Source organism: Sphaerodactylus townsendi, linkage group LG05 (genome assembly GCF_021028975.2).
Source record: "Sphaerodactylus townsendi isolate TG3544 linkage group LG05, MPM_Stown_v2.3, whole genome shotgun sequence".
Lineage (NCBI taxonomy): Eukaryota > Metazoa > Chordata > Lepidosauria > Squamata > Sphaerodactylidae > Sphaerodactylus > Sphaerodactylus townsendi.
The window spans coordinates 41,419,615-41,443,631 of NC_059429.1; the positions used below are offsets into that span (position 1 = coordinate 41,419,615).

General features: G+C 39.6%; 1 protein-coding gene across 1 annotated transcript in view; it reads right to left on the minus strand.

The window, feature by feature from the left end:
- The window catches only part of DPYD (dihydropyrimidine dehydrogenase), a 652,845-nt gene that overhangs the window by 91,447 nt on the left and 537,381 nt on the right, over positions 1 to 24,017 (minus strand). Inside the window, exon 19 of the mRNA XM_048497540.1 lies at positions 3,827 to 3,969. Coding sequence (XP_048353497.1) covers positions 3,827 to 3,969 — 143 coding nt within the window. The remainder of the gene's footprint in view (positions 1 to 3,826; positions 3,970 to 24,017) is intronic.

A 24,017-nucleotide genomic window follows, 5' to 3' on the forward strand; every position in this document is an offset into this window, starting at 1 on the left:
ACAGTCCAGTGGGCCAAGACAGGTGGCAGGCCAAGGCATAGTCAAATAACAGTCTACAGGATGTGGTTTAGGAGAACCAATAAGCAGGCTGGGGATCAGTGATAAATCAGGCACATGGCAGTGACAGGTAACACACTTGTTGCACCCAGGCAGGAGAAAGCTCACAGCAAGGCTTATATAGAGAGCCTTGTCCAAGGGGCTGGGATTCTGCAAGGAGTTAATCCTCATCAGATACAGCCACTTCTATCTTCCCATATCTTGCTGCAATATGAGCACTCCTCCATTGCTTCTGCAGCATCTGCCTCTGTTTCTGCCTTCTGTGTACAGCTGACTCATTACTGGGTTCCCTAGGAGGATCTGCAGGCTCTTCCACCTGCACCTCATCAGGCAGGGAAGGGCTGGGAGTTGGCTCTGCTGCCTGGTCTTCCTCAGGAACAGCCAACTCTGGCTGCACAGTGTTGTCAGGTCCTGCATCAGAGTCCTCTGTATCATAGTAAGTACCCAAGGGCTGGCTTATGACAGTTTTGACCCATCTACACTGGCTTCCAATATGTTCCTAGGCAAAACTGAAAGTGCTGGGTTTCAAAGCCCTATATGCCTCGAAGATGGCTGTTGTGGATTCTACACCTTGGCTTTTATAGTGTATATATCAAAGTTTTGAAAGATGTCCTATTAACCAAGGTTAAAAACAGCAAGTCTATATACATAAACAAAAAATGGATATGTTGGGCTCAGATTGGGAAACAGCACTAGCAGATAGAGAAACTTGGCCTCAAGTCTATCAACTGCCAAATGTGTGGAAGCTATCTGAACAGTAAAAGCTTTGTTATCTGGCATCTCAATGTCCAGAAAATCCTGCTAACCAGCATCAGCCAGAAGGAAAGATTCCCCCATCCCCCACTTGTTTCCATATTTGTGGTATATGGGGCCACATGACCCTTTCTCCAACCAGGAAGCTTTATACCTTCTATTGTTGCTGAGCTCCTGGCAGTTGGCACTGCCACCTGACATCAGCCTGAGGTACCTCCTTTTCCCTCAGCTTGCCCTGAGCTGCTGGGAACTGACCTATTCATCTGCCTGTTGTGTAGCTCCAGGGAGAAAATAAGGATTTCACCAAAGGAAGGGGGCTATCACATGGGGTGGGGGTTGGTCTCTACAGTTTCCTCCAGATGGAGAGTGCATTTGATTACCCTGCAATTCCCACTCCCAACGAATATTGGATAATAAAACTTGCACTGAAGTTATCTGAACAGTTGCAGGAATGTCAGCTCTGGGGCTGGGCCCTGACTCTTTGTATAGGCTCCTTCCTCTCTCTGTGATACTGTTGCATTTGAACATTTATCACTACACTCAAAAACTAGCTGACAAAAAGGATTAATAATGAACTTGCTCACCTATCTAATCATTCTGCCTAACTATACATTAATAAACTAATCAAGACATCAATTCCTGAAGCTGAATCAAAGTCCTAATGCAAGCAGGGTACAAATGAAAGCAGCACTGCAATATATTTCAGCTAATATAACATTTTAATGGAAATCCTTAGAGGCTCAGTGACAAATTGTAGGAAGTTATATACTCCTTTGGTCTAGGTTCAGTTCTAATTAGCAGTCATAAATGAAATCAATGAAACATTCCCTTGTTGATCATACTTTTCTGCAGATATAAATGCTGCTCTAGATTCAGGATGAAAAAAAATTAAAAAAGAAAAGCTTCTTAGACTAGAATTTAAATTTCAACCATCATTACTCTTATATTATTTAAACTGGTGCAGTCTATAGAAACCTGTAAACTGATACACAAAAATAATTTTATGTGGGGCTATAAAATGTCTGCTGCATTCCAGTGTGTAGGGCCAAGATGAGGTAGAATGTCAGAGATACTTGAGTTAAAACCATGCTCAACAATTAGAACTTGAGCAAGTCACTAGCTCTCAATAGCACAGGATTCCTCTGAGGACAGAATGGGATGCCCATGCTTATTTGTTTATCCATTGACATAATTATAGGCCACCTTTCCTTGTGGCTCAAGGCAGTTTGCAAGTCATATTTAAGCTATTGCAGTTTAAAACCAATAGAAGAAAACACCAGGTACCCTGTTTCAAAAGCGTATCTAGGGAAAATGGATGCCAGGGCAAAATCTGAGTTTTCCGTCCCCCCCCTCCCCAACTCCCCCGGCTCCATGCCTCTGTTTCTATAGTGCACACAAGCATAGGCACATACAAAAGATGGAAAAATTCTGGAAATTTTTAAGTCATGGGAGAATTTTTATGAGAGGGGTTTCAACCCTAAACTACTTTTACTGATTTAACAACATCAAATGCATCATTGTGTTGACAGAAAAGGTGGATTTTAAAAAGGCATCTGAGCCGAGCAAGGCACTGCATCCACAACGATGAGCCTCTCAAACATCGCTCAGCTCCAGGAGGCCCAAAGCAGCCTGCAAAGTGAGATGGGGAAACAAGCTCCAGGCTCAGGAGCCTGCTTTTTGGTTTCTCCCCAGCCCAGGTGTCAGCTCTGCTCCCAGGGGTATCTTGTAGGCACCAAGATGCCGCTTCCGAACTCTGCAGCCCAGGGAAGGAAGGAGCAGCAGCAGCTGAGTCTCATGTGAGCTCCCGGGGCTGGGAACTCTCCGGAAAGGGCTGCTGAGGAGAAGTTGGGCTGCTTCTCACTTGCCTGCATTAATGCCTTCAGTCACCTGCAGGTTAGACTACTGTAACTCATTTGATGAGCTATCCTAGAGACTATTCTAGAAGCTACAACTGGTGAAGAATGTAGAGGCACAGGTCCTTAAAGCAACCCTGGGGAGAGTGCATATGCAACCTGTGGTGCACCAGCTGTACTGGCTTCAGACTGGGCACCTTAAGGTTTCAGTACTGACCTTCAAAACCCTAAGCAGTCTGGGACCATTATACCTATGGGACCACATCTTCCATTATATCCCCAAGGAGCATCTTGCTCATCTGGTACCAATCTGCTGGTGACACCTGGTCCAAGATAGATCCAGTTGTCCTCAGACAGAGACAGAGCTTTTTGGGGGGCCATGGTACCTGCCTGGTGGAACACTCTCTTGTGTAAGACATAGGCCTGATGGTTTTGAATTAGTTCCACAGGATCTGTAAGACAAAGATGTTCCACTGGGCCTATGGCTGACAACAGCAACAGTTGTACATCGGATAGTTTTTTTGCTGGGCCCACTCGGGAAATGGATAATTTCTGGACTGTCCCACTGTACTATTTATTCCAAATATTTATATCCTGCCTTTCTATAGCCATATTCAAGGTGGTTATATGATTAGTACTGCTTCTGTGCACCTTATTAAGAGAGAATTGAAGGCACCATGTTTAGAATATTTAGATGTGTTGTTAATTTCCAGTTTTAGAGATCCATTGGTTATATTGTTGTATATTTGTTATTACATGCAATATTATTAGCCACTCTGAGGCTGACTCATTTGGGAAGAGTGAGATAAAAACTGAACAAATAAAATAAATAAATATATCATGGTTCTACACAGCTCAGAAGATAAAATCATGAAGACAAATCAGGTAAGAGTTACTGTGCCATCATTTGGAATAGGGGAACAGTTGAAATATCTTGTTTAACTACTTGCTTAACAAGTAGTACAATTTTCTATGAAACTTGCTTGTGCATTTTGGTTCACCTTTATTCATAATGACTGTGGCTCAGAAACAGGTAAAAGGAATCAGGAAAATCTATGCTGGGGTTTCCCTTCTTCCTGCCTTAAAGGAAAATGCTCAGTTTTGTGGTAAACCACATTTTTCATAAACTTACAGGGTTTTTTTTTAAATTGCTAAAACAATACCTGTAAAACAGAAGCCCCACTATGAAGAAACTGCAGCCCGCTTTCAGCTGAATCAATTCCTCCTGTTGCTAGAATGGGAAACCCTGGAATAGCAGAAGCTATAGCAGAAACAGCTCGTAGGACAATGGGTCTGATGGCATTTCCTGCACAAAATAAATAGAGAGTGTTATTTGGGAAAGAGTGCTTAGTCTACTCCCAAGCCCCTCCCCGATACTTGGAAAAGCATACTTATCTGCCTTCATTGTATTCAAGGTTTTCCACAAGACCCCTTTCTCAGAATAGCCTTGCCATGTTAGGCTTTACATTTAGTAGATAACCACCACAGTCAATTTTTGTCAGCATTTGTGATTGGTTACAAGTCATTTTTTTTAGAAAAAAACAATTTTTTTAGCAGCAGCAAGTTTGCATAGTACAAATATTTGAACTATCTATTCCCTTTGCAATAATGCCAGTTCACTGTGCTTCACTCCAGTGCTACACATGAAACTGCTATGTGAAAACACATGACTCCCCTGAAGTTGAGACCCTAGTAGGTTCTACTGAACTACAAGATGCTGGGCAGACAAATACTAGAAAGAAAAAGGAAGTGATGGCACACACCAAATGGCATTTTAGCAGTGGCAGCTTTGAGGATTATTCTCCCATCCTGTAGGTCCCTTCATTTCTACCATAGAACCCACAGGCTAAGCCTACCACAGGATTAAGCAAGGATGTCTGCATTCATTCACTATGTAAAAACACAGTTAAGACTTACTATAGTCAGTCAGAAAACTTCAGATACTGGTTTGATATAATTTAATTAGAGTGGCTAGGGTTGCCAACTGAGAATTGACAATAACTATAGAGATTTGAGGGATTATTAAAATGCCAGAGAGATGCGTGATGTCACTTCTGGTTACAATTCTTTTCTTTTTTAGAATGTTGGGTACTTTGATGTAATTTTAATTGGAAAAAATATTCTACGGTGTGTATTGTACAAATGTAAACTGCTGAGGAACGCCTCACTGTTTACATATATTTATGTTACTTATAATTTGTACCTGGTCATAGGTAAGATGCTTGTGTGTTGTGACATCCCCATGAGTAAAAAAGGGTTTTTTGAACACTATAGAAAGGTACCTATATATGTAACCAAAAATTGATGGATTTTGATGCACTGTTTTTAATATTTATAAATTGATTAAGGTTTCTGGAATATAATTTTTGCTTTTTTGTAATTGGCGTATATTTCCATATATAAGGTTTTTTTTCTTTTTTCAACCTTTTTGGTTACCTACATGACCAGAAATAACATCATGTTACTTTAATTGCACCCCCACCCCTCCTCCAATATTTCTATAATGGGTGACCTGGTCCTTGTTAAGAGTGCACCACATTTAGAAACCATACTAACCACAGTTAGCTTAAATAATAATTTCACACAAGGGCTTTATTCAGTCAATGTCTCCTGTATTTCCAATGCTTTTAGTTTCACAAGCATTAAATATCTTCCATGATAAAGCAAAGAACATAGGTTTGCATATTCATTAACCTGAAGGTGGGAAGGCAAAGCCATTGACCCAAGAGCTTGCTTTGTGTATTTAAATGGCTATACTCCACGTTGCAGTTACACAGAGACACTTTTCATTTCATCTGTGAAACTCCTCTAAAGTCAAAATTCAGCAGATGCACTAACAGCACAAAACATTCAACAGCAAGTTGGAGGAGAATCCTTTCTCAGACAGGCAAGAGGCCTACCAGACTCCACCTGTCCTCTGCACTACAAAAGACTTACTGTGCCATCTTGGCATGACAAATAAGCAATATGGCCATGCTAAGGCGTTTCCCATATTGGAGAATATTTAACTGCGCTTAAGTCTGTTTGCTGATATGGTTTTTCAATAGAACACTGAAAAATCTGTTGTGTTGTCATTTTGGAAAGATGTTTCTTCTGTGCTTATTGCCTGTAGCAAAATGTCACCTCCCTCTAACAACCCACCATTTTTACAGTCAACATTGGTCTTTACAAACAGGATGTCTGACAAGCCTATCCCATCAATGCTAGTTGCAACCGAATCAGCCTCCAAATACACAGACAAGCTGTCTCTATTGACATCTGCTCCTGATTCAGCATATGAATTATCCTCTAGGGTTATGCCACCTTCAGCTGCTTCAGCACAGATTCCTCCTCATTATTTACCTACTCTGGCATTTCTTCCATCTTCAACACTGAACTCACATCTCATCAACATCTGCTCCAGAACCAGCATTCAAGCTGCCTGATAGGTATGCCATATCAACACATGTCTTCAAGGGACAGAGAACAATCTGAGTTAGTGGCTAGGAATGCTGAGATAATTTACCAGGCAGAACCGTGACGATGCAGCGAAACTACACCTCACACAGTCAAAGTAGCCACTGAGGTCAAAGAAGGAGAAAATGCAATTTAATTAAGCACTTAACTCCAAGGTGCCGGGGGGGGGGGGGACCACAATAGGGTTCTTCAGGAGCACTAGCAGGCATTTGATCAGAGTTGGGGATTTTTGTAAAAAGACCTTAAAAAGCCTAAGTAATGATCATTGCAAAACAGAACATCACAATGAGAAAAGAGAAAGGACAAAGAACTCCCATTGGGCATTAATGGATGGCTTGATATATGCAGTTTGCTTTGCAAAATCAATCTTAATGGGACTAAGGAACACAAAGAGTTCTCTCAAAGTTACATTGGCTGGACTTGTTCTTTCACATTCCAAGTATCACTTTTGAATCCAGCTATGAAAAATGACTAAGCCTCAACTTAGCTACCAAAAAAATGACTAACACATGGTATCTTAGATATGACATTCCCCCCCACCCCACCCCACCCCACCCCAGTCCAAATACTGCACTGGAAAAACTCTCCCAGCAACTCAATCTTCAAGACAAAGCTACACATTTAAAAGTCATGACTTAGATGTTATGGGGACCTTTGTGGGAATTTCCCTAATATACATCCTGTGACCTTTCAAAAAATAAATGGGAAGCATGACATCATTCCATTCAGTATTTCATTTCACTGGCTGTTGCATAAAGGGATGGAGAAACACTGGATGTGACAATGCCCATCATGTATTTAATGTAGTAAGTACTACCAGAGATACACATTGGAGAAATATTATTACATTCAGTTAGGTCATGAAAATAGAGTGAAACTTGGATGATGATGACAAGTTAATTCCAATTTAAATATGAAAAATAAAAAAAAACATGAACAATTTGCAGAGAAATAATAACACATGAGAATTTTTCCTTAAAAATGGGAGAGTGATACATGGATCAGGTGACAAGCTATGAAACCGTTATTGGTGTAACACAAGATGAATACATAATATTTCTGTTGCACTTTTGTTAACAATAAGCAGAGCTGAAGCTAACCCAGTCTGGCTTCCCTTTTGCTTCTTTCCCTCTCGTTGCTTTTAGCATTGCCCAGTGAGCCAAACATCTACAGAAACCTACAGAAAAAGCACTTTTTCAAAAATTGTAGTAATACAGTTACCACACAAGCTGTTACATTAAAACGATGTCATGCAGTAATAGATTTTCTCTCCAGCATTTCTTCTTACATTTTCCACAAATAAGTCTCATGAATGTTTCCTTCTTTAATATATATATCGAATTTTTTCTCTAGTATCCTAACTTTTAAAACTCTGTATTTCACCTTTTTAGTTGCAGTTCTTTTTTAAAAATAAAGTGTTAAAACCATTTTAACATAAGATATCAGGGAAATATTTTACACTGCTCATAACGCTGAGCAAAACACATATCCTGTAGGCATTCTGTAGCTATCACACACTTGAAAACTTTCCAGATGGGAGTTTGAATCCTTCTAGAATTGAAAAATTAGCCCTAGTGGCCAAATTGAAGGAAACTGAGGGCCCTCTGATCCAACAATCTCCTCAAATTCAACAGGGCTTCCTTCCTAGGAACCCTGTTTAGAAGAGAATCTGGATATTGCTAGCTCCACCAAGGTTGCCTGCAAGGTAGTCTGGAGCTCCATCTATTTGGCCAACTGTTGATGGACCAGATAGTCCCAAAATGACAAGAGCAGCAACAACAAAAGACAGGCAACCTCCCAAAATGCATGGCAACAAAAAAAAGAAGATGAGGGACAAAATAACAGGTCAGTTGGGACAGACTCTTTGAGAAAGGTTAACATTAAATGTAAACAAAAAGACATGGGAAAACCCCACTCTGGAAAAAAGATTGCTTCGGTCGTATGGTAAGTGGTACGTGCATAAAGTGCCTAAGAGAGCAAGAACAGCACACACCTTTGTACACTCATAGAAGGCATTCCTGTCTTATCAGAACCTCAGAGGACAAAAGTACTAATGGAGTAGGGGGTTTCAATGTTACCAAAGAGGAGGGAGGAAATAAGGTGATCTTAACCTTTTGGCTAGTGGAAACTCAGCAGCAGCAGCAAAAAGAAAAGAAAAAGGCAAGACTAAAACCCGTACCTCAGAATCCTCAATTGGCCCTGGTGACCCAGTATCTTCAATTGGCCCTGGTATACAGTGACAAAATCATAGTAGGAAAAAGTGCTGAAGACAAAGGGCTACAGAGCAGAACAGGCTTAATATGTCTCAGATCCCCAATTACAGTCCCACATGTAGTTAACTAAGAAGCAGAAAGGTTGAATCAAATCAAAGAAGATCCTTGGAGATAGGGCACTCTTGCTGATTGGCTGCCCAGGACTCCAATAATTTTGCTTAATACCTTCCTACATGGCCATCCATCCTCTGCATTCATGAGGCTAATTACTGTTGTCTGCCAGTATTAATCTCTTAGCAGCCCTTGTTCTTCATTTCCCCTTCATGTTATATTCCTTGTACACATATGAATGAAGGCTCTCAGTGGGTTCATCTTCAAATATCATTTGCAGAACTGCACTGCCATTGGAGAGTGACGTAAGTATAGTGAACTGGTACCATGAAATAGTTGTTTGTAAGCCTAAATGATTGCCCCTTAGGACAAACACTGGCTTTATTGGGAAATTTCAGGTAAGAGGAATGGCATGAGGGAAAGTTTAAACCCCCCTCCTCTTGGAGTGTTTTTCCAATGGGAATTGAGCCTACATGTACATGCCAGGAATAAAAAACTGGGGATTCCAGTTACAGAACTACCAGCTATTTTTGGCTGCAAACCAGATCAAATCCCAATTTACAGTCCTGGTTTTTAGGAAGAAAGCTAACTAATATTGCCTAACCACCTGCATTCAATGTTGTAGCAGATTAAAGCTTTCTTTCCTAGAAAATAAGTCTTCAATCATTCATGTTTGTGGGGAAAGAGGAATGTGAGGAAGGAGGGGAGTATGCAAACAAGAGAATAAGTTATGTAAGTGCTCTTTACAGGCAAACCTTAGTTTATGCAACCACTATCCACCTACTAACGAAACATAAGCTTGTGAGCTGTTAACTGTCCATGCATACTAATAACAGTCTTCAAAGTAATATAATTGTTAGTCAAAATGAAAATTTTGTCAGTGAATATAAAGGAACCTTGGTGTAATGTAATTTCATGGTTTGCAGAACATGACCAAGTCTCAGGTTCACATGCTTCCTTGTCTTCCCTTTCCTTATCTGTACTAATTTAAGCAGGTAATCCCTGTTTCATGCAAACCACAGGTTGCATTGGCAAACTATGATTTATACATGTCCCTGAATGAGAACTGCAACCCATGGTTTGCAGCTGTTCTTCAATCTTGGCTTGGAGGCAAGAACAAACCATAGTTTGCTGATTCAGACCTAATGGCAAACTGTGATTTACAATAAAGAAGTTCTGTACTGAATCAGAATCTATAAGGAAAGGAAAGAGCTGGAAAGAAGAAGCAGAATTGTGAGCTTAATGCTCAGTCAAATCATGGCTGCCTGCAACTTAGAATCCATGGGTTGGTTGGCTCCTACAGTAAAAGATTGTGGAAGGAGTTGGTGGACCAATTGTTGCCCTTTATCATTCCTGAATCCTAACAAACAGGGGAAAAATCCTTTCTGCAATATTCACTGTATTGTGTTCCTGGCATACAAATGAAATTGGGTCATAATTTTCAATAGCATAATGCATACCGCAAAGCAAAATTTAGCTTTAATTTATTTATGTTACAGTAATTACAGCATGCATCTTCCTTGCAAAATTAAATTTAAGATTCATTCAATACTATATTAAACATGAACTAAGAATAAACTAAGAAGTTAACATAATATTAAACATACAATTTATTTTTAGTGAACTGAGTGTAATTTTGGATACTGTGCTACTATTAGAAGAAAAACTAATGATGGCATATCAGCATGCATTCTGATTATGTGAATAGCTGGGGGAGAGGTGGGGGGGAGTTGTCAAGAATGCATTAGGGCATTGTTCTGTCATGTACACTGATCTCCACTGTGTTCTGGATGCACAGAAAGGTGCTACTTTAATTTAAAATCATACAGCTATCAACTGCTTAGACCCTCCATGCCTTAGAACAGTCAGAAGCAACTTGGATTGGAAGTCTGTTTTGACATGGAGAAAGTGATGGGTGGTCTACAAATCTGCTTTTGCCTCTGGGAAGGATAGCATTGACTGGGGCAAGATTTCTTACTCGCTCATTCACTTGAAACAGTAACTTGAAACCCACAAACCCGCCCTCCCCCCTAGTGCTTCCCTTCATCCTGGAAGGGGAAGGTGGGGGGGAGTGGCAAGCAGGGGCACTGGGAGGGGAAGGTGGGGGGATGGCAGGGGTACCGTGAGATATGAAGAGTGACGTCAAGGGTACAGTGATGTCGAAAACGTTGGGAAACACTGCCTCAGTCTATACCTTTATTTTGTCTTTCAAGAATTACTGTCAGATTATTTTAATTAGACTTTTGGGTATTTAACAATGTAATTGTAAACAGAATAACAGCCTTTCAATGGATTCAGCACCTCTGCTTAAAAGGAAGGCACTAGCAAACCACATCTGCTTCTCACTTTCCTCCAAAGCCCCTTGATGAGTTTGCCGGATGTTGGCTGAGACTTGAGGACACTTTACATACACTCATCTCTGCTTAGAATAGCACTCTGTTGCTACCCATATCAATGATGGGTGGGCTGTAATTTTTTAAAGTGAGTATTTCTATATTAATGACCACTGAAAAGGTGGGCTGTGTGTGTGTGTGTTAACCAACTATTAATATGATAAATCCTGCTGATTTCAGTGAAAATAACTAACTAATCAGTGTGTTTAGGATTGCAATCAATTTCTCCACATAGTTGTATAGCTGGGTTGAAAATTGATCCCCCCCCCCAATGGCAAAGGTTAATAACATTGCTGAAAATAATAACTGTTCTGTTTTTGTTTTGATTTTTTTAAAATTGAAGGAAGAGTAAATACCAGCACTGAAAATGACAGAATGGGAATTAATCTAGGAAGATTTGCCATTCATTTACTGTAAACATGTTACTGTAAATACTAATTAAACCAGACATTTTAAGGATTAGGGCAAACAAGCAAATACTGCAAATGAAAGAAGTCTAACCTTCTATAACAGGAAAATCCTCCCCATACTTGCTGTATACAACTATGACATTTGGGAAGGATCCGAAGAGATGGATGTAAATATTATAAACAAGACATCTGCATCCACCTCCTTATTTTGGATAATTCAATATTGCTTTTGCTCTCTTCCACCTGTAGGTGGCCTTCAAAAGCTACACTTATCACATAACTCATTAGCAGGGTTTTCAATACTGTCATATCCAGATAATTAGCAATTTATTTAAATAACCAATTTCTGTGGAAATAATTGCCATGGAATGCCCTGAACCTTCTTTTTATAAACTATAATAAAAGTGTTAAGATAATCCCTGACATTTGCAAATGCCATTAGTTCACCTTTCCTTTTGATAGTGCTATGGCTTTATGTTTAAACAATTACCCGATAACGCAGTAGCTTAATGAAACAGTACAGCAAGCACATCTTTCAAAATGGCCAATGAATGCATTTATATGCAGAAGAAAACCAAGTACAAGCATGTTTGTAATAGAAAAAAATACATATACAGTTACTCTGACATTCAAGAATTAAATGTATTATTGTATAATTACAGTTAATCTTACTTTTAAAAAATCAGAATTCTGATTTAGTGGAAAAGTTTATGGAATTTCCAAGTGTTTAATGTATTTGGGAATACTCGAGAATTTAGCTGCTACTCCTTATCTATTTATTTTTTATTTAGAATATTATTTATAAACTACAATAAAAGTATTAACGATAATCCCTAATATTTAGGATATTATCTAAACAACACATTTGTATTGGTTCTAGGGCAGAACTCGTATGGCTCTCCATGCGAGTAGTTTGGCAAAGATCCCTGTCAGAAATCTCTGTTACATGGGAAAAATAATGACTGTTCTTCCAATTTACTCTGTGATTTACTCCTTAAACTGAATCAACATCTGATTTACAGAACATCTGATTTACAGAAGCTGCTATTTTCTCCACAGAAGAAACATCATGTAGCTATATCAGTTTATCCCACAGCAGGCAAGAACCATATTTGTTCTACGCACTGTGATTGATGCAGCTAGGTCTTGATGTTATCTTGGTGTTGGCCCAGATTAGTCAAGTCCAGTGGTAGTCCTTTGATTCCATCCTGTAAATTATTATTTTAACCAATCAAAAACACATCCCTGAAACCTACTTCTGCCTCCAAACATTTCAAGGACCTCCAATGTGGTGCCTTTGGGCACCATGATACCTGCCAACACTTTTTTCTGCTAAGTGTATTTAGAAAGTAAGTGGGGCTTTTGCCCTGCAAGATTTCTGGATGACCAATGGAAATTTGATTGGCTGTATAGATTTTTAAAAACATTCCTTTGGCAGCAGCTGCTACCACAATGCAAGGAGCTCTACAGTGTGACTGAAGGTAAGCTGTGGCAACCATTTTTTTGACTGACTATCTCCTGTGGTTTTCATTTTGTGGCTGCAGTCACCAGAATGTCATCTCTGTCTCACAGTCTGGTGTAAATCCAGAATGAAATGGGCCAAGAGAGCATGAATTACAAGAAGGCTTAGGGTTGATCCACCACAACTTTCTCAATTACTTTACTCAGAATGGGCAGATCCCAGGATTAACAAAGCCTACTGTATGTAGCTAGAAAGGCCACACATTTCCTTGCCAACTGAAGAAAAGTGCTTACACTGATTAACAATGCTAAGAAATTAACTAAAGCATTAGTGAACTTGTACTAGTCCAAAGATATGTTTTGAAACCTGTCAGATCTTGGAAGCTAAGCAGGGTCAGCCCTGGTTAGTATTTGAATGGGAGACCACCAAGTAAGTCCAGAGGCCAGCAGTGGCAAACCATCTCTGAATGACTCTTGCCTTAAAAACCCTATAGGATTGTCATAAGTCAGCTATGACTTGATGGCACATTCCACCACCACCATATTTGAAAATACAAGGTACAAATATGTGTACATTAAGATAGTTTTCAACATTCACATACACATGACATACACATACACATGAAACACCGTGGATAACTCAGGGGTACTTAATGTGGTACCTGTGGACACCTTGTCTGGAACCTACCATGTATTTCTAGAAGGTGGGTGAGGGCCAGGTAGAAATTCTGCCCAATATGGCTTCTGATTGGCATATAGAGATTCAATTGGATGACTAGGTTAAAAAAAAACTGCTTTCAGCAGCAGCTGCCACCACAAAGCAAGGATATTATTTGTGACTGAAAGTAAGCTACATGTGTGCAAAAACCATATTTTTAGACAATATGGTCAATTTAAAAGGTATTCTTGTTCTGTTCCCCAAGCAAACTAAAATCAGGTGCCTTGCACTTGGCCAGAACAGAGTGTAAGACAAACAAATGAGTAACAGTTCAAAATGGTTTAATTATATTGAAAGTTTAGGACTCTGACTCCTCCATGAAGTCTAATTAACAAATATTTGTGATGCTGGAAACAATTGGAGACTGTTGGTTTGAAGAACTTGCAGACACTAACTCTTCCTTAACTGCTTCTAAGGAAGTCTGTGCTGCTTGTGCCACTTCTGAGATCTCCCGGTGTTCTCTACTTGGACTCTGTTTCCTTGCAATTTTATTGAAACTTAATTGTTCAAATACTATGGATTTTTAATACCTAATACGTCTGAGATATTGCTGTCTCCAGCCTTTCCCAGACATCTGAAAACAAAAACAGACTGTAAAACAGGAACTGCTAATTACTAAGAATGCTATAGTGCTTTGCCTCTAGAGGGCTTCTTAAAGGGACAGGGTCTAACCAAGGTTGCCTCCCACAGAACAGTGTACAAAAAATGACTAAGCCCATTCTACCTAAGGTACAACTGATGCTTAAAGAAAATGGCGAGGGTGTCTCTAGGGGCATGACAATTCTGTTTCTGCCTGAAATGTTTAAGTGGTATAACTAGACATACACATAACCTCATTTCTTGATTTTTGTGGCCGCCTCTGCCTCCTGAAGCAGACATTTTGTGATAGTGCTCATGACCCCGTGTCAGAATTCCAAAGTAGCCAGGAGGTTTAGAAAGCTTGGGGATCTAAGGTAAAAACTCATCTCTTGATAAAACCTGTTATTTCAACACACAATGCGAAAAGTGTTCAATCAAAAATTTAAAAGTGTTCAACTAAATATTTCAGCCCTGTAGAATTGTGATACATTTCTTTCTTTCTTTCTTTCTTTCTTTCTTTCTTTCTTTCTTTCTTTCTTTCTTTCTTTCTTTCTTTCTTTCTTTCTTTCTTTCTTTCTTTCTTTCTTTCTTTCTTTCTTTTCTTTCTTTCTTTCTTTCTTTCTTTCTTTTCTTTCTTTCTTTCTTTCTTTCTTTCTTTCTTTCTTTCTTTGCCTCATTAGGATTTGTAAATCTGATTGGATGGGATGAACAATAGGTTGAAGAATTCCAAAATATTGTTGTTGTTTTTTTACCAGGAGTCCATGAGAACAGTATCTGAAGATTGCAGAACCCAAGACACAACAACACTGGAGAACAGTAATGAAGCAGAACACTTGTCCCTATACAGGCCTAGAAACTGTGTCATTTAGCAGAGACACTGAAGGCAGCATGAAAACCTAGCCCAGATGACTGCAACATTATGGAAGTGGTGCTGGTAAATAATGTATTCCCTATTATGCCAGTTAATGATAAACTGGCATCTTTGTGTAAAGATAAAATAGGAGGGGTGGAACAAAAAGCTTCTTTCCCAGTCCCTAGAAAACAACTGCTAGCCAGCAAAGATGGACTACATTGGACTGGATTTGTCACTGGAATGACCTGCCAGACACCCCTTATATCCCAAGTACACGCACTTTCCAATACAGTTCCTCACACTATATTAAGTACTAACTAATGTCTCTGTCCCTCCAGCAGAATAAAGACATCTTCCACCAATGTCACCTTTGGCAGAAAAAATACCATCATCATTTTGTACCTCAATGGCTTTTCAATGAAAGTTGTTCTCTGTGTTGGGGTTGGGGGGAGGATATCATGCTTTCTCCCTTTTAAATTTCTTCTGCACTGATTAGTTCCAGAAAGATGAGGTATCATCGTTTTTGTGAAGGAGCTGTGGTTTATAAGATTGGTCCTTAGGAGATGGCACCCTGTAACAAATGTGCTTTATTCCTAAACATCAATCAGCGTCAAGACTGGTGCTTGCTTGCAGAATAATAATAACAGAAATATTCAGCTAATAACTACCACAAGCATTAAAACACTGCATGAAGGATGCTAAGTGTTCTTGTGTAACAAGAACACTTTCTTGTAATTATGGCTTTATAACGATTTCTAAATATTTCTTTCCTAATGTTGCAACAGTTTTAAACAGAAACACTGACATTGTATTTTTTAAAAGAAAATATTAACAGAAGTCAATGAAGCTTGCAGTTGTAATGTTGTTGCTTTGAAAATTTTATTGCCTTTTAATTTGTAGCATTTTAATGAAACACCAGGTTCGTTTCCAGTGAGTAAAGGCATCCAAGTTCATATCTTCACTAAAATAAATAAAACACCTAAAATGACAAACATCTGATATCATCTCCAAAAAGAGATCGTATTTAAATTATTAGCAGGTTCCTAGTCTAATGGGACTCTGGAAGTGTTACGGCAGATCATGATGTATTCCGAACTAGTTTGCCAATTACTATCTGTACAACCTAGGCGTGTCCCATTAGTCTTTTCTAAATTAATTCAGATTTCAAGACAACCCAAGTGGATATTAACAGTGCTAGTTTACAAGATGGTCTCCAGTTGGTAGGCTCTAAATATGCAGGAAAAAAGAGCAAATCTTTGGGTTCAAATGTACCTTCCATCATATATTACTAGCCCTGTAGGATACACCTGACTTTATTCAAGAGTCTGACCAAGTTCAGTGGCAGAGTACATGTTATGCAGGTGCAGTTTCTGACATCTCCAGATACAGGTTTCTCAAGAAGTAGGTGCTCAGAAAGACTTTTCTCAGAGGCTCATTCCGCACATGCAGAATAATGCACTTTCAAACTACTTTCAGTGCTCTTTGAAGCTGTGCAGAATAGCAAAATCCACTTGCAAACAGTTGTGAAAATGGTTTGAAAACGCATTATTTTGCGTGTGCGGAAGGGGCCTCTAGAGAGACTCTGTCAGATAGAAAAACAATACTGGCTTAGAAAGATCAGCACTCTGACTCAGTGTAAGGCAACTTCCTACATTTGTATCCACTCATTTGGTAGCGGTTGAATAGAACTTATATGACTTGATCACCCTTGATATCCAGCAAACAGAAGGGGGAAGTTGTGTGTGTATGTATGCTCCAATTGCAGAGGTCTTCCTTTACCTCTCACATGTATCCACCCAGGTGGTCACTCCTTTTCACCAAAAAGCATCTGCAATCCAACAACCATAAAATAAATCCATGCAACAGTGAGGCTGAAACTCACAACCAGCAAGAGGGTGGGGATGGGACATAAGAGGCTGGACACATTGCTACATCACTTTCAGGTGAAAACTGAATGTGAGATAGGGTAGTTCTAGGAATTGCTGGAAACTCTGTGGCAAAACCCTGAGTTTCCAGAGATTCCTACAGTTGCCCTACATAATAGATGGGTTTTACCAAGAAATTCAACAGCAATATCAAAGGGTTTTATTTATTTTTCTACCAGTACTGCTCAAAACAGCAAGCAACAGTGGTAGCCAGTAGATTTCCTACCATGTCAGGAGACCTGGCAACCCTAGAACAAGTTTAGTTTGCATTATACTATAAGAATTAACTACCTTTTGCATTACATTTAATAACCATTTAATCATCATTGTCATTACTTTTGGGTTCAAGGTCTTTTTTGAAACAGCCAAAGAAACCAAGGACAGGGCCAACAAGGAACCTTTCTAATCAAGATAGCAAGTAAGTGCTAATTGTTAGTCACAGTAACTGGCACATGAGATGGGAATAGGACGTGATCAGTGGTTGGATTCAAAAAAATTAACAACCGGTTCCGGTGGTGGGAATTCAAATAATTTAACAACTGATTGTTTACAAGCACCATTTTAACAACCGGTTCTGCCGAAGTGGTGATGCACAGTGAACCCTGACAGTCCAGGGCCTCTTTACTTCAAATGCCAAGATAATTCTTTACATTTAAATCCCATTCTGAGAAGTTAGTGGGATTATGCAGAATATGTAAGGAATCTGCTTTATTAAACAAATTAAAAGTCACTAGTGTCTACTTTATCAGCTATTGTCTTAATTATGTCAAACATCTGGCACAAGTTAGAAGTAACCTGAAATTACATTTTGGACCCCTGCTATTGGTAGAATAAAATGGGGAAAAAAAGCTTTACATTATACTAATATTGTTTTAATATTCTGTATGGCATGCTTTATGTCATTTTTTTTTTAAAAAACAGAGCTATGTTATATATATTTAATTAGAGTAAATAACTAGAGCTGATCATGATGTACAAGCAGTTAAAAAAAACTCAAATCAAATTAATGTATTGTCGAAGGCTTTCACGGCCGGAATCACTGGGGTGCTGTGTGGTTTCCGGGCTGTATGGCCGTGTTCTAGCAGCATTCTCTCCTGACGTTTCGCCTGCATCTGTGGCTGGAGAGAATGCTGCTAGAACACGGCCATACAGCCCGGAAACCACACAGCACCTCAAATCAAATTAATCTGCAAGTTACAGCATTTAAGACATAGATAACATCCTTTCTAATCAAAGAGATAGCAAATAAATGCTAATTGTTGGCCAGTAACCAGCACATGAGATAGGATGGGGATGAGATGTGATGGGAAGAAAGAAAAGGGCCAGCATCGCCTATAATTCCAAAACAAATGCAGTCGGATAATATTTTTCCGGCACAGGTTTCTGTGTCAACGTAGAGACTTGAGCTGTGTAATTCACCAAGCTTGATCCTGCTTGCCAGAGCATGCTTGTCAATATTTAGCACCAGGGGAGCATGTCATGAGTCCTTACAAAAACTCTCTTACAGACAAAACACTAAAGCAGTTGCTGTGATCATTTTTCTAACATTGAGATTAGTCTATTGAAATTTGTTTTGAAAGTTTTAAAGCAGGGGTGTGTGCATGTGTCTGCCCCATATACCTTTTGAAATCAAAAAGGGAGGAATAGCATTAAAGAATTTCAGATGCCATTAGGATTTTATTAAACACCAGATGCTTCATACAAACTCACCTTAACTTTTTTTTCCTGCTGTATTGCACTCTGAAATACCACTCTTATTCATGCCCATGTCCCTTCTGCTTTGAGATTAGAAACTGAGCAAAGTTAAAAAATCAGGGGGCTTTGTGCTTTTATAAAATGACTACAAGGCAGACTGGCAAATAGTTCTTCAAAGTGTTCCAATGTATAATGAAAGTCCCAATGTATCATAAACTCCAAACCATCTACATTGCCAAATTTTTAACATTCTAGTTCATTTTTGGTTCACTTTTGGACACTCTGGTTCAGTCCACTACTGCTCTAAAGATCCACAAACTTTTATACAATTACAAGGGAAAATCATTTTCTTGTAAGAATATGCCTGGGAAGAGGGGAGAACTCCCATGGCCCCCCATGTGATACTGATCAAAACCAAATATCATTGGCTTGCTGTTGCCATGAACAAAATAGCAACTTTTCATTAGATAAGAAATGTTTAAGGAAAAGGGCATTAAAACAACTGATTTAAAAAGGCATACTACCTCCGGTACCCTAAGGTGCAACTACATAAACAAAATGTATATAATGAAAACAAAATTATGCAATGCAGAGAAAATGGCAAAGTTTTAGAAAACACAGAAATCATGTAAAAATGGAAAGTTGGGGAAAACTGAAATAGATGCAATAGTTTCTTAGCAACCCCTAAACCTGCTTTCGTACTTTAATGCCCCCACGATAGTTTTGCCATCTCCGGCATTGCCTGATTGTTGATTCTATCTACCTCTGGGCAACGCTGGTCCTCCTGGCCTTTGGTTTGGGCGCCATCTGTGCATCTGTGCATATATCTATTTTTGGAATTACTGCTATAATGTATTTTAATGTTTTACTGGTATATTGTATTTATGATATTTTGTATTGTATTTGTTTTGTATTTTATTGTACACCACCCAGAGCCCTTCGGGGGTTGGGCGGTCTATCAAGACCAATATAATAATAATAATAACAACAACAACAACAACAACAACAACAACAATTAGCAAATATAATTGTACTAATTGGGACATTTATGGGATTGAAAAATATAAACACATTACTTGTATAAAAGTTACTCCATGACAAAATTACTACAGATTTTTGAGACTACTTTTGGACTACTATGCTGGATTTACTGCACTTGTTATGTTAGCGATGGCACAGCACTGTAACACTCATTTTTGACTGCTGGCATTATCATAGCTTTGTATGTGAAGTGAAATTTGTAGTTTGCAACACTGACACTCCTGCTCTTTATAAACTGCATCACTTTTTGTGTAGCTGGGTTATGGTTTCTTTTGTTTTCCTTTTGTGGTTGATGACTTGTAATCCATAACCCATTGTGTTGCTTCTATAGACACTAAGGTTGGCAATCTCCAGGTGTTGCCTGGGGTTCTTCCAGAATTACAACTGATCTCCAGCCTACAGAGATCAGTTCCCTGGCAAAAATGGCATTTTCAGGGGGCAGATGTACCACCGATTCTAGTTCTGTGCCAAATTCTCTGCTGCATAAGATCCTGCCCTCAAATCTCCATGAATTTCCCAGACTCCCGTTCGTTCTCCTGCTCTCAATCACCATCTCCTAAAAGGGTTTCATTTTTTTTTAAAAAAGGTCACCAGGCTTCTTACATTTATGTGTAATTATGTCGTTTGGCCTCAGAAACTAACCCTGCAATCCTTAAGCAGATCCTTCTAAGAACATGGGTTCCAATTTATGTAATATGTCAGCTGTACACAGCATCTTTTCTTTCTTTTTAAAAGATACTTTATAAGAACAAGTGATAGTAAGTGCTGATGTGAGCAAATGCCAAGGGTTTGAAGCAAAATACTTTGGCCGTTAGCCTGAAAGCAATGTTAGACATTCTGTTTAATACTTGGAAGATACAAGCCAACTAACAGATAAATTTGGTGAAGAATCTCATTCTAGTCATGCCTCCCTTCCCTAATTTTCCTTTTCACTATTTTGTCTCCTTTGCCTTTCCTTGGGGAATGGAGTGATTGATAGCCTAATCCAATGACTGTATTACAGCTGCCTCAAGTTGGACTCTTTTCCTTATCATTAGCAGTTAGCCTATGGTTAAATTCACAGCTCACTGCTTGGTACAGCCCCTGAGATTTAAGGTTCTGGCCTTTTAGAAAATATTTAACATAAAACTGAAATCTTGACACACTCAGAACTCAGTTCTCTGAACAGATTCTTTAATTAATCCAGTGTACTGTGTCATTGTACTATGTAATACTATGCCACAGTGAACAACTATTAAGACTCAAAAAAAAGTATAGCACTAAATTAAACAGACGGGCAGTATCGACATCCAAGGATTTCCCTGCCCTTGCTAAATAGGAGAGAATTCTGAATATTTAAAATGGCTCTATGAGAAATGATATCTTGCCCAAGAGAAATCATAATTCATTTATTTCGTTACACCTTGGTATGACTCAGCTGGAGGAAGAGGAGGAGGAGGAGCTACTAATTCAGTGAATAGCTTCTGAGAAATGCTAGGTAGACTTATTCTCCCATGGAGGTGGCAAGAGGCAGAAAATCCTCAGTCCAAAGCTATGAACTCACTGGGTAACTAACAGGGCAATCCTATGGTGATTTACTCTAGTCTAAGCGCATTGACTTTAATGGGTTTAGACTGGAGTAACTCACCTTAGGGTTGCACTGTAAGACTGCAATCCTAAGAACATTTTCGTGGGAGTAACTCCCCATTGTATAAAATGGGTCTTACACCAGGGGAGACTTGCTCTATAAACAGTGCTATCTTAAGCAAAATTATGTCCATCTGAACCTACTGAGTTCAACGGACTTAGAAGGGGGTAACTCTGTTTAGGATGGCACTGCTATTCTCTCAGCCTCAATCTCCTCTCTGCAATATGTGGAACAAGAAATTGAATTGCTTCACAAGGCTGTTACAGGAATTGCTGATAATGCTTGAATGCTTGAAACACATTATCTACAACACATCATTGTTGTTATTGGCGGAGGAGACTAAACAAATTTCAGCACAGTCAGTGCTTGACTACACAGGGCACTCCAGGTAAGTCTACTAAAGCATGAACTTCCCTAAAAGAAGTTTATAAAAAAATGTACTTTTAAAAAGTAAATTTTAATTTTTAAGTAACTTAAGAAGACACACAAAGTATTGACAAAGACTGTATAAAACGCATAAGGTGTGTTAAACAGAATGAGGCAGACGAAAGGAGCTTACAACTTTTTGGAATTAAAAATAAGCAGATGGCTCAGTGTGTTAAAAATGCATTTTTTTGTAAGAACCTACCCCCACATTTTTAAAAATAGCCATGGCAGGGATGTAGCCCTTGATCTGCTGTGCAAACCTTTGCCCTGATTCCAAGTCAGTTGATGAGCTGCAAGCTTCTATGGAAATGGCAGCTGAGTCCCAGATGAAAAATTATGCATCTCATAAACTGCTATTCTGCTGAAATGTCATGCTATGGCAGGGCTGTACCTCAAACTCGGCACTTGGCATTTTCCGTCTGTCTGCTTTGTTGCCATGAAGCAAACATGAACAGTGAGGATTAGTGTAGGGCAGGTAACAGGCAAGTTCGCTGTCAAAAAATCTATTATTAGGGCTCTGATCTCTTTCTGCACAGACCAGTGATGGCAGTTGGGGGTGGGGGAGAAATGAGCACTGCCATAATGGAGGAGAGAAAATTCTTTGCAAGACTGTGTACATAATGCATGTAAATGAGCTTCTCTAATGGGTGAGCTACACTTAACAGAAATAATAGCCCCAAATTAAAATTGTATCAGATTTGTGTTGCAGTCTTGCTCTAGTAGGGTTTTACTTTAAAAAAGAGGCCCTCCTCTCTAAAACAGGCTTTAATGTAGTCTCTTCTGCTCTGTCTGATTCTCTCTTCAGGTGCAATTTACCTCCTACTAAAATAAATGGTAACATTCCCATTGATTTTAACAGAACTGAATTGCACCTTCCGCTCAGGCACATGCATATGGCATATATTTATACTCTCATGATGGCGAGATTTCGATTCATGTCTAATGACCAGAACAGACATCACATAATCAATGAACAACTTGTGAGTAAGAAAAGCAGTGAGCGACTTCCCTCACCCCACCAGGTTTTTTTCAAGGGACGTGTAAGAAAATTAAAAAGTAAAAGACAGCTATTGTTCCCTCCGTCATTTCTCTCTTCAAGAATGTAGTACATATTTTCCTGTTAGTATTGAAAATATATTTCAGTGAATGCCTGTGTGTGTCTCAAAGTAACAAAAAAGCATCTTGCTGGCACCTTCTCAGAAAGAGACAGCTTAACTACCTTAAAGAGAAATGTAGTTAAATTAAGTAAATTAAAAATTATTCAATGTGCCTAATACAAAAACCGTGGAAAATCTGAACCAAACCCCCACTCCAAAAATACCTTATTAGTATTGGGGGAAGGGGGTTCTTCCAAAAATGCTGATTATTTTGGTATTTTCTGGGCTGCTCCAAAGTCCATGAACACTTTGGAGGTGGTACAGAGCCGAATGCTGGGCTTGGCAGAGCCCAGTCCAGAGTTCAGCTCTGCCCTGCTGCCTCCGAAGTTCACATGGGCTTCAGAAACAGCCAGACAGAGCTTAATGCTGGGCTTGGTTTGATCAGGCCCAGGTTTTGGCTCTAACCAGCCACCTCCGAAGTCTACAGGCACTTCAGAAGAAGCGGGGCTCTACCTGGCTGCTTCCCAAGTCCATGTGGACCAGAGGCAGCAGGTCAGATCTGAACACTGAGCTGGGCTTGAAAAATGTCACCCCCCCCCCCGAAAATAGCCAGGGGAAAAACACATACTGATATAGGGGTTTGGTTTTTTCCTGGTATATATTTTTTTCAAATTCTGTTGTTTTTACCTGAATTCTGGGTGTTTTAAACCCAATCCCCCCCCCCCAAATTTCCCCAAATGGTAAACAGCCTTAGCAGGATTTTTTTTTTATTTCTGACTTCTTGAGACAATGTTGATGAGCCGTAAGCGTCTATGGAAATGGCACCTGGGTCCCGGATGAAAAATTATGCATTTTTTTTCAGTTAGGTTTCTAATGAACTTGCAAAACGATGTTAATAACATCATGACTGAGTAGGCATGGGCAGCCCCACTCCATCTAAACCATTGTGGGGCCCATTGTGGTGCAGCCGTGCTCTCCCACCATTTTTAGGATGGCTTTCCTGCAGCATTGGAAGCCAGCATGAAGACCCCCACTCTGCCACCAGAGAGGTCTCCAGAGGGCTCTCCTGGATGGATGCCACTGAAAAGGTGGAGTAAGTCCAGGAGCCAGGTGCTGGAAGCCAACTAACATTGGCTCTGCCCCAGGCCACATCTCGGGAATGCCACCACAATGCTGGGATAGGAAGCAAAGGCACAGGGGCACTAGTGTGGTACATGCTGCCATGTGCAGCTGTTTTGGTATGTTGCAGTGGTTGGTGGCTAATTGATCCACCCTCTGCTGGGGCAAGTTCCCCGAGTAGGGCAAATCCACTGGAATAGGCCTACGCTGCCTCACCAACATTTTCAGCC